At 37.4% G+C, this 15,214-nt stretch overlaps 2 protein-coding genes across 10 annotated transcripts in view; both read right to left on the reverse strand.

Moving 5' to 3' along the window:
• The window catches only part of LOC141459686 (uncharacterized), a 34,417-nt gene extending 29,819 nt beyond the window's left edge, over positions 1 to 4,598 (reverse strand). Inside the window, exon 1 of the mRNA XM_074139040.1 lies at positions 3,010 to 4,598. Within this exon, the coding sequence (XP_073995141.1) occupies positions 3,010 to 3,354 (345 nt within the window). The 5' untranslated portion in view covers positions 3,355 to 4,598. The remainder of the gene's footprint in view (positions 1 to 3,009) is intronic.
• Positions 1 to 15,214, reverse strand: part of LOC141459667 (serine/threonine-protein kinase MARK2-like) — a 280,726-nt gene that overhangs the window by 251,355 nt on the left and 14,157 nt on the right. For 5 of the 9 annotated variants that reach the window (XM_074138998.1, XM_074138997.1, XM_074139000.1 and 2 more), the window contains exon 3: positions 4,667 to 4,732. The exons of the other annotated variants lie outside the window; for them this stretch is intronic. In XM_074138998.1, the coding sequence (XP_073995099.1) occupies positions 4,667 to 4,732 (66 nt within the window). The remainder of the gene's footprint in view (positions 1 to 4,666; positions 4,733 to 15,214) is intronic. 9 annotated transcript variants of the gene reach the window in all.

A 15,214-nucleotide genomic window follows, 5' to 3' on the forward strand; every position in this document is an offset into this window, starting at 1 on the left:
GCTATTGTAGTAATTAAATAGTTCCGGCCACCCCCACCCTTTGCAATTATGTCATTATTATTACGCAGTTGAGAAACATGTGGTTCAGAGGTACAGAGGTATTGGGATAAATATCATTGCTTTTATCTGTCGATAGCCACGTTCCGTTTGGGGCCGAGTAAGAATAAGTCCCCTAGGTATCCCCTGCCGTAGACCGGTGGAGCTCGCCGGAGCGAAAGACCTCGCTTGCGCTGGCTGGACAATCTCCAGGATGACCTCACCTCAATTGGTGTTTGGCGTTGGAGAATCAAGGCCAAAGAGAAGGGTATTTAGCAGAAGCTTGTGGACGAGGCCCGCAGGTCCTTTAGGACTGTTGCGCCATGTATAGATAGATAGATCCCTTACCTGTCGTAAGAGACGACTAATAGGGAACGCCGCGCCGTACGGAATACCATACCTACACCTGGAATGGTGTAGTAAGTCCAAGCTGACACCAGAAGGGTGTGCGAAGAAACCGTAAGTCATGGTATCCATGTCTGGGCCTTTAAGTAAGAGACATAGTCTCTCTCTCTCTCTCTCTCTCTCTCTCTCTCTCTCTCTCTCTCTACGTAATGGTACCACGGGATCTCGTGAGCCACAGCCCGCTGGAGTTTTGTCTCCAGGCTCACCACAGTTGAGGAAAGGTTTCATGGTGGTCGAGGTATTTGGAAATATGATGGTAGGGTACCAAAGAGGATGGTTGTTTAGCCTTCGGGAATAGTTACCACCACCTTCTCAGCCACTACGAGTACATGTCGGAAAGTCACGCAGACTGCGTTTCGCATTTTCATGCATCGTCAGAGGTGAATCTATCAGTTAGGTGTAGAGGTTTCTACTTCCGTCCGGTACTACACCTGTTGGACTAAAGTGAGAAATTTTTTTTTTTTTTTACATAGTTACTTATTCCTTAATACTTTATTTAACAATAATCATTTTCCAGTAGAAATGAAGTAAGAATACTTCCGCCCCTTATTCTGGCTTAATACGCAAAGCCACAGCGTTCAAAATAGAGCTCGATATTTATATATTTACTTAAAAATAAATAATTAAGGATTATAAACTAAATGTTTTTGGTAAAATTTTAAAGTTTACATAATACGTATTTAAAATATTTATATATTGTTACTTATTTTACAAAATACAGCAGGATATTAGAAAATACGCTGAGCAGCAAAGTGACCCAAGGAAATGGAAAAGAACGTGCAATTTTAGAGAGAGAGAGGGGGGGGGATAACTTAGATAACCTTGCGTTATTGTGATGAGCGAACGAGATTTCGAGAGAGATGGTGAATGAATGTGTGACAAGGATGTTTAATACGCTATTAGTGTGATGTCATTAACATATAACCCTGAAATTCTGTAATGGATTTTATTATTTTTTTTTGCACAACTATCAAAATGCGTAATGTACTCGCGAAATATGTAAGGGGTAAATTAACATTTTGTTTTTGTTTTATGCATACTGAAACGGAAATGTGAATTTTTAATTTAAAACACTTCATTTTGTATAAGTAGTTGTAAATTTTACTTTAACGAAAAGGTGTTTGCACTTAACGCTACGTATTGTACATAAATGGTAATATGGAGGCTTCAGCTAGCTGGAAAACTGCGTCATCAAACTTTGGTCCACAATATGTGCTTAAAATATTATTTTATTACATAATAAATAGACAAGGCCATCGTAATCAATTAAATCTGCCAGTATTATTATTATAAAAGTAAAATTCAAGTAAACAAATTTTTTAACCACAAAAACCTCATAGTCACGAATATTATAACTCAAGGCCGGACATATGCGCAAAAAAACGTGTGTGTGCGCGGTGCGTGCGCGTATGAACTCGAAACAACCTAGTATTTCCGGTTTTCTAGCTAAAAAAAAAAAAAAAACCCTAGAAGAGAAAAAAAATATTACCGATAAGTGTGCAAAATCAGTAATTTTGAAGATTCCAGGAAAATGCAGCCATTTTCTTACTGGAACTACCATTTCCGACCGGAAGTGAGATTTCTAAAAATTGTCTGTGGTCCCTGTGTCTGTAGAAATCCTAAAGCACCGGTAAAGTTCCGGTTTCCTGTGATTCTTATTTAAAATTTCTTCTTTTTTTTTTAACTGTGGTCTTCCGGTGGAAAAACTCAATCCTATCAAAAGAAAATTAAGCGCTCAATGTGGGGGTAATTATGGTGTGTTTCAAGGTTAAAAGGGGGAAAAAAAACTAATTAGTGTGCTGTTTTGTGGGAAATTTTCGAAGTGAAATAAAAGAAAACTGTTTTTTTTTAGGAAAATAGTTCTGATCCGGTTGGAAATACGATAACCACAATTTCATAGCAAAGCTGTACTTACGGTAAGTTCATTTTATTGTATGCTAGATTATACAGGGTGTTCTTTTTATTAAGACGGCTCAAATGCATTTCATGCTTAAACGGTTGATCTGAGCGAAAAAATAGTATGAGGAAAATTTTTGTTGGCCGTCACCTCTAATATGTGAGCCAGCTGAGCCAGAGGAAGCATCTTTGAAATGGCCTAATTTTGAAGATATCGAATTGCGGTTTCCGGTTTCTTTCATGACTTTTTATACTCTTTAAAAACTGTGTATGTGAAAATGGGGGGTCAGGTCAACTGCGAGAACCCTCACATTTGGTCGCGCGTCAGCCGTGTATCAAGTCACATATTCTGAAACTAGAGGTAACGGGCAACAAAAATTTTCCTCTACCATTTCTTTGCTCAGATCAACCGTTGTAAGCATGAAATGCACTTTGAGCTGTCTTAAAATGAACGAACACCCTGTGGACGATACCAAAGTACCATTAACGTGTCTGATCCTGTAATCCCTGAAACGGGATTACGGTTATATCTCTAGTTTTAAATAATACGGAAATACGAGAAAAAAACGCCTGCTATTCATCCCTGGGAATGCCCTTTACTTAACAACAAGACTTGACTAACAACTTCCGGCGCACTTGACCCCCGCCCCAAAAAAAAAAAAAAAAAAATACCTGATGATTTTTCCGGGAAGTGTGCGTACGATGACGTACTCCTTCTCTTAGTTTAGCCGAAGGCTTACGTAGTGCGGCCGTTGTTGTAGAATTTAGAAGAGGCGCAGCTATTGGAGGCTGTTGTTGTGGTGACGACACAACAACAGTCGGTTGTTCCGCTGACGCCGGCGTCGCAACCACCACAGCCAATGGTGCTGCTGCTGCTGGTGGTGGCATCTTCGTGGACGGCTCAACGGCTGAATATCTTTTATTTGTGATAACCACAGGCAAATGGTTATCAGAGCGTCGGGTGCTCTTACTTCTGGTCAACAATTTCAGCATACCTGCAGCTGGACCCGTGGGCATTGCACGCACGTCCACCAACTTGAGGAATATATTTTTTTTTATGGTTTCCGTTTCCGTTTTTTTTTTTTTTTTTTTTTTTCAATTTACGCTTCTTTTTTTCCACAACACGAACTATTTATGATTTTAACAGGAGCACATATTTTGTCACACACACACACTAATTTCCGTTATTTTAAAGATAGCCCAAAAAACACCGCAGGAACTGCTACAAGATGATGAGAGAAGACACAAAATTATTTTTACGTCACTTCTTCAGGGAGGGAGTCGGTTGGATTTTGTTTTTCTTTTATTCAAAAATAAATAAAAGTAAAAACTTGTACTAGGATGTTGGTTGGAGAATGGACGGCTCCCACGGACGGGAGCGCAAGGCCGACTGAAGACCACAGACACGGACCCGTACGGACGGCCGGGCAACATGAAGAGTAGGGGAGTCCTACTCCTTCTCTGCAGACATCCCCACCCTTTCCTAACAGACACACTGCTGTCTTACTTCCATCAACAACAAATAATCTTCCATTACGTTCGTTCCTTTATTATTTAATAATAATTTCTTAAAAGAACAAAAAAATTAATTTATTATCAAAAAAAACCTTGGCCTAAACGACTTTTTTAAACCGGAAATAACGTCATTAAATTTTCTCAAAACTTACCATTTTTATTATTTTTTTATATATTTATTTATTTACAACCTGCACATATATGTATACATATACAAGTAAATGTGTTATAAATTGAGTTAGGCACAGATTGTAGGCCCTCTCTAAAGGATGGAAGGAAAGTTTAGGCGTCGTGGAGGACTGTCCGGGATGGGTTGTTGTGTGGATAACGCTTGTGCTGTGGGGATTAGGATTGACAAAAAAGGATACTGAGGTCTTGTATGAAGAGTTAAATTGGATACATCCAACTACCAAATTAGGTGCCTTTGACGGAAGCGACTAGAAAACATACTTTACGGTAAAGTTCTCATATTAACCATTAAATAAAATCCAAGACCTAGACCAGGGGAATCGAACCCACTAAACCAACAATACATCTTAGCATTGTGGGTCTAGCCTATAACCGCCTATCATACTTTACTATAAAGTTCTCATATTAACTATTAAATAAAATACAAGGCCTAGGCCAGGGGAATCGAACCCACTAACCAACAATACATCTCAGCTTTACAGGTCTCCCTATTTCTCTACTTCAAATAGATATTAATTACCGTGCATTTAAAATAGAAAATTAAAAATTAAACCATAACCATGAACATAAGATTTGTTAGCTGACCAAAATACAGTGATAATATTGATAATAAAATGGGAAATACCTGCGACAAGTGACGCTGGTGTTGGGTTCGGCCGAGCAGCTCTGGTAGGGCACTATCCCGTGGACCCTAACAGGCATAAAATTAGTAATAAAATTTCATAATTATCAGTTCTATTTCTTTTTTTTATGATTGCTATTACTTAGTTTGAAATTAGTAGCCGTCATTAAATTAATTATGAATTTAATTACGTTTAAATTTTACAGCAGCTATTAATCTACAGAGTTGCTACTTGGTGACATAAAAATCTATTTAACTAATTGAATTATTAATAAAACTAATACTATTTTTAAAAAAACTAATAATTGTGATTTTATTAAACCCATCTGTGGCCATTTAGAGCTCGGAGCTTTTTTTCTGTCAGTGCACAGCCAGCCTCTGGACAGTGTTCTCTCGGTAAAGATAACACTGTCCATCACTGGACCATGAGTGAACTGTAAGAAGCTCCCTAGAAAAAAAAAAAAAAATCTAAGGGACTAGTAGCTGGATTCGAACCCGGGAATTTCCACGTTGGAATCCAGTACGCTATCCACTCAGTTAATTTCTTTCCACCAAAAATGTTTGAATTTCACTAGATTTAGATTGAATTATTTAATTTCATAAAATATATACATAAATATTTCTTAAATCTGGTTTGAACACTCACACGCCTTATCTTACGGCTCTAACTCAGAGCAGTTGACCTATATTAATTCTCACCAACATTATACAGTTTGTAAATATCGAACATTACTCTGAAATGTATTCTTTATAAGGGAAGCCTATCCCAACCAATAGGAAGTCTACAGTAACAGCCTGGAGCCATATACCATATGGAAGTGAACTATCCATTGAATAAACAGGAACATTCGGTACAGGAATCTTCTTTAAACTCCCTTTTAACGCTACATTCAACCCCCTCTGAACAGAACACCATAATAAAGGACCTTAACCCTTACAGAATAAGGGCACCTTAAAAAGACTATCCCCACCCCCTCTCCTTAGAAATACCCTTAATTCCTATATTCCAGGAAACAAAAAGAAAATGTTTCAAATAGATTAAAATTGTAGATTTGTATGTCTGTAATCACTTTAAAAAAAATCGTAGGAACCGTTTGCGAGGAAAACTGAAAAATCTATTCTGGCACTTCCGGCCAGCCAATTTTCCCCCAATTAGAAGCCCTAAGCATTCCCTCTCACATAAATGATGATTTTTTTCAAGCAAAATCTTACAAACTAAAGATTTATAAATCTAGATAATTACAATAAGTTATTTTTTCCGAATTTTCTCTTTCGGATTCAGGGGACCTCACAGAAAGTTGATATTTCCCGGTGAAAACTGATTAAATTGTGATGCCATCTCAATACCTACATTTCTTACGTGAAAAAAGTAAAAAAGGAAAAAATCTTATTGGTAAGAAAATTACCATAGATTCGGAAAGACTATATTTAACATAATGGAGAAACTGTTAGACCCCCAAAAAAATGGTACCAAAGAAGTTAGTAGTTTTAAAACTCCGGATATGACGTGATCCCAGTTTGTTCACATTGTGTGGCAAATAACCTCATAGCACGCAACCGTTTCCTCTCCTATTCACTGCGAATATAACCTAATTCTGTTTACACGCAGTTTCAACTATTCGTATTCTAAGAGGTGAGGGGGGAGGGATCTGATGAAATACTCCTCACAAGTAACAGTTCTCTGTAAACATGGCACTTTTACTAATCACTTTCATATTTAGGTCCATTACATCTCATTATACGAGTATACGAGGGGGTACCCAAAAATAACCGGAATTGCGTTGCCGCGCATGGAGCTTATGTAGTACGCATTTCTGCCGCTAGACGTGTATAGCGCAATTCCTTGCCAGTTCAGTCCTGCCTGTGTTGTCTGCCTGGCTTGTTCTGTTCATCTGCAGTGATTGTTTTTACCAGCGCTGTTTTGTTCTTTTTTCGTTTTTTATGATGGCAAGTTTAAGTGAACAACGTGCAGCTCTGAAATTTTGTTTTCTACTCGGCAAAAATGCTGCTGAAAGTGTTTTAATGTTGAAAACAGCTTACAAAGATAACGCTATGGGAAAAACTCAAGTATACGAGTGGTTTACTCGGTTTAAAAATGGCGACATGTCGATTGATGACAAACCTCGTTCTGGAAGTCCATCAACTGCCCGAATCGACGAAAATGTTGAAAAAATTCGAGAGCTGGTGTTCACAGACCGTCGACAGACAATTGATCAACTGTCAGAGAGTAGTGGGTTATCTTGGAGCTCGGTTCAGCGAATTTTAACGGAAGATTTGGGGATGAAAAGGGTTGCTGCCAAGTTTGTTCCTCGAGTTCTGACTGACAATTAAAAAGAACATCGAGTTGAAACATGTCGTGCTTTGAAACAACAGCTTGAAACTGATCCAGACTTTCTGTCAAAGGTCATTACTGGTGATGAGTCATGGTGCTATGGTTATGACCCAGAAACAAAGCAACAGTCGAGCCAATGGAAGACGTCATATTCACCCGGACCAAAAAAATGTCGTCAAGTCAAGTCAAACATCAAAACAATGCTGATTTGCTTTTTTGATGCCAAAGGCGTAGTCCATTCAGAGTTTGTTCCCCCAGGTCAGACCGTCAATCAAACCTTGTATTTGGAAGTTTTGAAAAGATTGCGCAATAGTGTTCGCCAAAAAAGACCCGATTTGTGGCAAACAGGAGACTGGTTCTTCCACCACGACAATGCACCTGCACACACAGCCATCTCTGTTACACAGTTTTTGGCTAAAAATGGCATGGTTCCGCTGCCCCACGCACCTTACTCGCCTGACCTGGCTCCGTGCGACTTTTTCTTATTTCCACGCATGAAAAAGGGCATGAAAGGTCACCGATTTGACAACATTGAAGAGGTCAAGAAAAAAACGAAGAAGGAGCTGTCAGCCATTTCTAAAGATGACTACAAAAAATGTTTCGAACAGTGGAAGCACCGGTGGGACAAATGTATTAGTTGTAATGGAGAGTATTTTGAAGGGGATAAGGTTGTTCTGTAAAAAATTTGTAAATAAATAGCTTTTAAAAAATAATTCCGGTTTTTTTTGGGTACCCCCTCGTATACGACAGGAAGTGATTCAAATGAACTCAAATAACTATCATTTCCGGTTATTAATTTATTACTATCAAAAACAGATTAACGTCTCACTGGACGGTCAATGGTGCCTGTTTTTTGTTGTTTTTTATTTTCAGGGCACTGCCGGCCTCCAGACAGTGTTCTCTCGTTACAGATGGCACTGTCCCAATACCGGACAGTGACAAGCAGCTGAATTCCAACCCGGGATCTTCGTGTTACAATCCAGTATTCACTATCCACTCAGCTGATTTCCCCCCCTTGTTCGCAAAAATTTGCAATGATGCCCCCCACGCATTCAGTTTGTTACCGAGATATAATTCCTGTTGTGATCACAATGATCTACTTTTAGACGAACATTACTCTTCCCATAATCTACAAAATTATTTTTTCCCCCAAAAGCTTATCCTGATAAAACTAGATGTTTTGAGACGTGTAAACGAAGTTTTAAAGTAAAGCAATGCCTATTTATAACATACTTTACTACAAAGTTCTTATATTGACCATTAAATAAAATCCAAGGCCTACACCAGTGGGAATCGAACCCACTAAACCAACAATACATCTTTGCATTGCGGGTCTAGTCTATAACCACCAAACATACTTTACTATAAATTTCTCATATTAAACATTAAATAAAATCCAAGGACTAGACCCGGGAATCGAACCCACTAAACCAACAATACATCTTTGCATTGCGGGTCTAGCCTATAAACGCCTAACATACTTTACTACAAAGTTCTAATATTAACCATTAAATAAAATCCAAGGACTAGACTCGGGAATCGAACCCACTAAACCAACAATACGTCTTAGCATTGCGGGTCTAGCCTATAACCGCCTAACATACTTTACTACAAATTTCTCATATTAACATTAAATAAAATCCAAGGCTTAGACCAGGGGAATCGAACCCACTAAACCAACAATACATCTTAGCATTGCGGGTCTAGCCTATAACCACTCGGCTACCTTTCATTTGTATAAATAAAACAGTCATTCTTGTGCTAGTTTCATAAACGGAACTTTTCACTAAATAGAACCGGATGTACACAGAACACACAGTTCGCTAACTTTGTCCGGTAAAGCTAGTGAAAGTGCAAGTAGTTGGATGTAACGGTGAATAATTTAAAAAAAACACACACAAAATCAAAGTGTGAATGATGTCACGTGTACAACAATTCAATGCCACCTTAATTTCTTTAATAATTTCCAAAAAAAAAATATTCATCTAAACAGGAAATAGAAGCTTTAATTACCAAGAGAATCCTATATTCAGTAAACTATGACGTCATGTTCCGCTGAACAAGAACAATCTAATTGAAATAAATAAATAAATTTCTCCGGAATTTAAAATATTAATTTAAAATTAACATTTATCATTTTAATATATATACATATATAAATAAATAAATAAATAAGTGGAAGAACGGAAGCTGATATAGGGAGGCTGCTTAAATAATGGCGTTACACTGATCGGCAAGTATAGTGTGAGACGGAAACGTAGATGCAAGGCCAACATGATCTAGTAACCTCTGGTGATGGATGAATGTCCAAAACCAGTCAAAGATTAGTAAAGTCAGCGATATTATTGTACCTTAATATCGGATCTGACCAATTTTCCTCGATGGGATACCTCAAAATCTGTGTATTTCCGGCAACAATTCCAAAAAAAGGAAAATCTGCCTAATTACAACTTATCTTCTTAATGACGGTTAACGGAAACTAAAGAAACTCCGTAGAATAACATTAAAATAGATTCGATTTCGCTGTGGTAAATTTTTATCGTTAAGGATACGATCATATGGGAGTTCTGGAGAGAATATTTCTTGCATGAATCACCAGGTAATGAAGGTTGAGGGAGGGGATATCGTGCATAGAGCTCAGGATGTCTGTCCTAGAGCGAGAGGGGTGGGGGAGTCAAAGTACTTACGTCCAACGTACCATCATCATCGTCCAATGGTTCTTCTGTTAAAGTCTACCAGCTGGCACACTCTCGCTGGACTTAAACGGAAGTATGGTGAATAGATACTTTAAAGATTTCAAAAAGCATTTTACGCAGTAAAGGTCTCACTTAAATACTTAGATAATAAGTAATTATAAATAAGACCCCCCTACTTTTGTTAAATAGACACCTGGGGGTCTGTATAGACCACTTTGGCAACCTCTAAATTAGACAAATAATTAAAATTCTTCAAACTGATTTAATGGTACCTTGTATTATTATTTAATTTAATTGAAAAATATTCCATTCTCAACAAGATGAATAGCGCTACAATCTTGAATAAGTTTCAAGCGTTAGTTGAGAATTAAAATGAGGCATTATTTAAATGGGCAATATGGCGCAGTGAACTAGAAGAGAATATCGACCCTGGGTAGCCGATTATCTTAGAATTCCCCAGGGATCCTCTACCGTCTACACTGTGCTCTCCCCTTGGCTCTCTGTCTTCTTAGCCTAGCTTCGCAACTCAGCTGATAATAACTTAGCGAGCAGCAGCTAAAGTCTTTTTGCTTTTAAAAGAAAACCACATCCTTTATATTTCTCTCTCTTTATTTAATTTATCTACACCTTAAAGAAGGTTGGCATTACCCTACAGCTGTTTCGCTTATCTAGAAGGCAGTAATGAAAAATTATACTAACTTCCGGTAATAAATTGTGGTAATAAATAATTTCTTCAGTTTCCTTTCGTAGTTTTTTTTTATTCTTCTATTTCGCTTGATCCATAAACCCGGAAAATAGCGATACAGAATGTTTACTGTCCCTTACAGGATCCTAAGAAGAGAGATTTATTAATCGTTCGGCTTTGCTATTTCCGGAAATCTCACCGGAAATACAAGTATGTTTAAGGGACCTTTAAGTACGAAAAAAAAGGAAGTCACAATTTGATGAAATCACCTAAACTCCTGGAACAATGCAGTAAGATCAATTAGGAGATTAACACGACCATTTCATTAGGGTACTTTTGGGATGCTGTACCAGTAGGAGGGACACATTATTCAATCGTTTTGCTATGATTACCCAGCGACTTCCTTCCTTATATGTATGTTTGTAGATCTGTAACTTTTAGTCGTAACATTTCCTTTCCGGAAACTTCGAGTAAAGGGCACCACCAAGGGTGAAAATACGATTTTCCTCTATGATGTCACTTATATGTACTCTACCAGACCTAAGTCTAGAGTACTATTAAGGTGGGTAAAATGTGCTAGTGGAATCCCATTATTTGAAGAAAAGTCAGAAGGAAAAACTGGAAAAACCCTAATTAATTCAATGGATTCGTTCACTTTCTTCCGGAAATGGCTTCTTGGATTTTCTGTAAAACTTGGTATGTAAATTATTTTTTATTATTATTTTTTTTTTTGAGGGGTGTTTCGAAGTTTCATCCATTATCAGACGTTGAAAATTTGAAAAACCGTTATATTATTCAGCAGCACCGCTAACAACACTATAATTTTACTGTTTAATCAATTTTTTTTCCAGAGTAGTTAGTTTTTAGGGCAGCGTTTACGACGAAAGATTTGTGAAATAGGCTTTCCGATAAGGTTACCATTGGTTGGTTGGTAAAAAAAAAAAAGAATATGACTTAAATTTTCGGGAACGGAAGTAAATTTGTGTTTTAGAACTTACGTGAATTATCAAAAGATCGTGTGAGTGTTCAGAACAGATTTCTTTCGCCAATATTGACGATGCGAAAATATGGTGGCCGCCATAGACAGGAAAGAAAGAAAAAACATTCAGCATCCTAGATCCGCAGTACTCTAGAGCCTGGCTTAATTAATCTCCACAACCTGCAGAAAATAATATTTTAAAGTGACACACAATAAAAGGTGGGGGCTGTTGGCAAAATCGATCCAAATACCCCATGTCTACTTCCTTGCAGAGGCCAATTCTGCCGCTACGCTAAGAAGAGCACGAAGTATATGGTGAACACGCTACTACTTAAGTGCAAAGCCTCTACCTTATAATAATGTGAAGGAGCGTGATATTTCCTTTAGAATGCCAACACAACATTACTCTTGGGGGGCAGTGGTTGGGCTCAGTAAACCTTTATAGGTCGACACCCACCTATACTAGTTTGTGTGTTCGAAACATTTCCCTATTTATATATTAACTATAATAGAGCTATATAGGTTTCAACCAAACTCACCAATCTCCCAAGAATTCTAACTCTACAATCTAAACTTTAATTCAATCTACAGTAAACGCTCCTTCTGAACTCTCTAATCCCGGACTATACAGATCTTAACATTCCTTTTATCACCCAAGTCGCCAAAACCCAATGCAGGAAACTCCATTTCAACACCTGCAGAAACCCGCAAATCCTCTAGCTCTAAATCTTTCTTCTAGATCACTTCCTGACAACCCAACAGCTGTATGGTTCAACCAAACGCACCAATCTCCAAAGAATTCAATCTCTACAATCTAAAATACTTTGATCCTCAAGTAAACGCTCCTTTTTTATGTCCCTAACCGGACCCCACCACTCATCCACTCTAGCGTAGGGGTAGTGAAACCCCACCACTCACCCACTCTAGTCAGAGAGAAAGAGACAGCCCCCTCGGCACACAGAGAAGGGAGGCTCGGCGAATGTATATAAGAACGAGAGGAAAGTCAAAAAGGAGATTCTGAGATGATGTAAGGGTAGTGAAACCCCACCACTCATCCACTCTAGCGTAGGGGTAGTGAAACCCCACCACTCACCCACTCTAGTCAGAGAGAAAGAGACAGCCCCCTCGGCACACAGAGAAGGGAGGCTCGGCGAATGTATATAAGAACGAGAGGAAAGTCAAAAAGGAGATTCTGTTCAAAGTCTTGCACTTTAATTGTACACATCGTTTTAGCCACGTCAGTCAGTCTGTTCTGTTCTTGTAGTGTAAAGTATACAGTCCTTGGCAGTCAGTCAAATACATATATAATATCTTATACCAATACAAGGTGTTATTTATCCATCAACATCTACAACCAACATCTCCTCAAACACCATTACAAACCTCTAACTTAATCTGCTTATGATCCAGTCCTAGCTGCCTTCGAGCAACCCACTTATTCAGTATCAACAGGTTAAAAAAATTATTTACAACGCAACCAGAGTAGAAGCAGATCGAATTAAATTCTACACCTATAACAGAACCTTTTCTGGTACCAAAGAGAGAAATTGAATAATTGGCGCAACAAAATTAGATCAAAACTTAGAGGAATACTTTTGGTAAAATCCACTTATTATTAAAACAAGCTTAAACCTGAAAGTAAGGGGCAAAGCGAATTGTCTTCAAGAGTTACCAGGAGATGTGACTCTTGAGGGGAAAAAGATTGCACTGACAAAAAGGAGAGAGAATGGTTATTCCTAGCTGGACCACCAGGATAGATAAAATCCACTAGGATGGGATTGGAGTAATAGTATGGAGATTGAAAGGAGGACCAGGTGTTCTTGGTAGGCCCAAAAGCAAAATTCCAGGCATTTACAAAGGTTTTGTTGACCTATACGTGCAAATCACTTTTCTCAAAGATGGTGTACCTATAATTTTTCCTTTTTTTTTTTTTTTTTTTTTTTAAATAATTGTTCATTGAACTGAAAATCAACTCCCTCTACTGACCCAAGCACGCAATTTTAGACAATTCTTTGAATTGCTATTTTTTTCAAATCATTTTTGGACTAAGCCTCAATAATTAAAGCATGAACTTTAACCTCAATCGGAATTACGATAAAAAAAAATTAAAAAATAAAAATAAAAAACGACAAATCTCTCATTACTATTCTCAAAAAGTTCTGGGTAATACACAAATTAAAAATAAGCAAATTCTAGAACTGATGGATAGGTAGCGCTACTAGCGACATTTACAAGAAACACTTCCTTTATCTTAGAATTTAAAACAATTCAAAACCGAAATAAACCCTAATTATCGATTGTATTAAATGAATTTGTTGATTAAAAAAAAAAAAGAGAAGAAAAATCGTTAAAACTGTGAAATAACAGTATTATTAGAAATCAAATCTATCGTCTTAACTATGAATGAATTCTAAAACTATAAACTGTACGTATTTACACATTTTTTAATTAACAATTTAAGTAATGAGAAGTAATGAAGATAAACATTAATAGGGAATTACACATACATATGTAACAATAAATTTATACCTTGTTATCTTAAAATGATATCCCTTCAACCCGAACTCAAATATCCAAACAGGAGAGAGAAACATTTTAATGCAAATATTTGCAAAACAAAGGGTGCTGCCCAAATAGATCGGGTTGCTAGACACACAGCGTACCAATCAGTCAATCAAGATATACACTGGGCCAAAAAAGTCTGTGAACACTAACCTAAATTTTATTACTTTTATTATTATCTTATTAGAAACTTCTTTTATTTTCAAATGAGATATACTATTCGATAGAGAGAAACCAGAGTTTTCATTTTATATTCAATCTTTTATTTTTGTTCAGCAGGAATATCACAATTAAATGTTTAACAAAACAACACCCCAAACGAATGCAAAAAAAGTCTGTGAACACTTTGCAGAAATAAATCATTGTTACACATTGTACGTGAATTATAAATTTTAAAAACTTGTAGGACCTCCTATGTTCCTAATCACTTCCAACAAGCGAGCTTTCATCGATCCTAATAATTTTGTGGTCGTCAATGTTGGAATTTTATCCCACTCTTCTAAAATAGCGTTTTTTAGTTGTTCACGGTTTCTTATTCCTCGTTTATTTATTTGGCGGCTGATTTCATCCCACAAATGTTCTATTGGGTTAAGGTCTGGCAATTGTGGAGGGGTGTTTAGGCGCCAGAGTGTATTATTTAAAAGCCATTCCCGAGTTTTTAGTGCGGTATGTTTCGGGTCATTGTCTTGTTGGAAGACAAACGTTCCCTCCAACCCTAATTTTTTTGAATTTTCTTTTAAATTGCGTCTTAATATATCCACATACACATATTGGTCCATCATACCATTAATTAGATCTAACTTGCCCACTTCTTTAGCACTCATGCACCCCACACCAGAATGTTGCCTCCCCCATGCTTAAAAGTAGGCTTCATATTTTTCATTTTCATAGCTTCATTTCTTTTTCGCCACACTTTTTGTCGTCAATCAGACCCACATACATTGAATTTCGACTCATCTGAAAAGATTACGGTTTCCCAGAAACTAGAAGGCTTAGAAACATATTCTTTCGCGAAATCCAATCGGCGGTTACGATTTATTTTATTGATTAAAGGTTTTTTCCTCGGGACTCGACCGCAATAATCGTATTCATGTAATTTATTTCTAATTGTCTGTGGTGTTACGCTTACACATAACCACTTGATAATTCTTGACTGATTTTTTGAGCGCTTGTCCTGGGTTCTTCTCGAACAGACTTCAGAATTTGCCGTTTATGAAAGGAATTAAGTTTTGGTGGCCGTCCACTGCGTGGCCTACTAATCACATTTCCGTACTTTTTAATTATATTATGCACCGTT

The sequence above is a fragment of the Rhodnius prolixus genome, unplaced genomic scaffold, assembly GCF_049639745.1.
Source record: "Rhodnius prolixus isolate KJV_2025 unplaced genomic scaffold, Rpr scaffold_17, whole genome shotgun sequence".
In the NCBI taxonomy this organism is placed as follows: Eukaryota; Metazoa; Arthropoda; class Insecta; order Hemiptera; family Reduviidae; genus Rhodnius; species Rhodnius prolixus.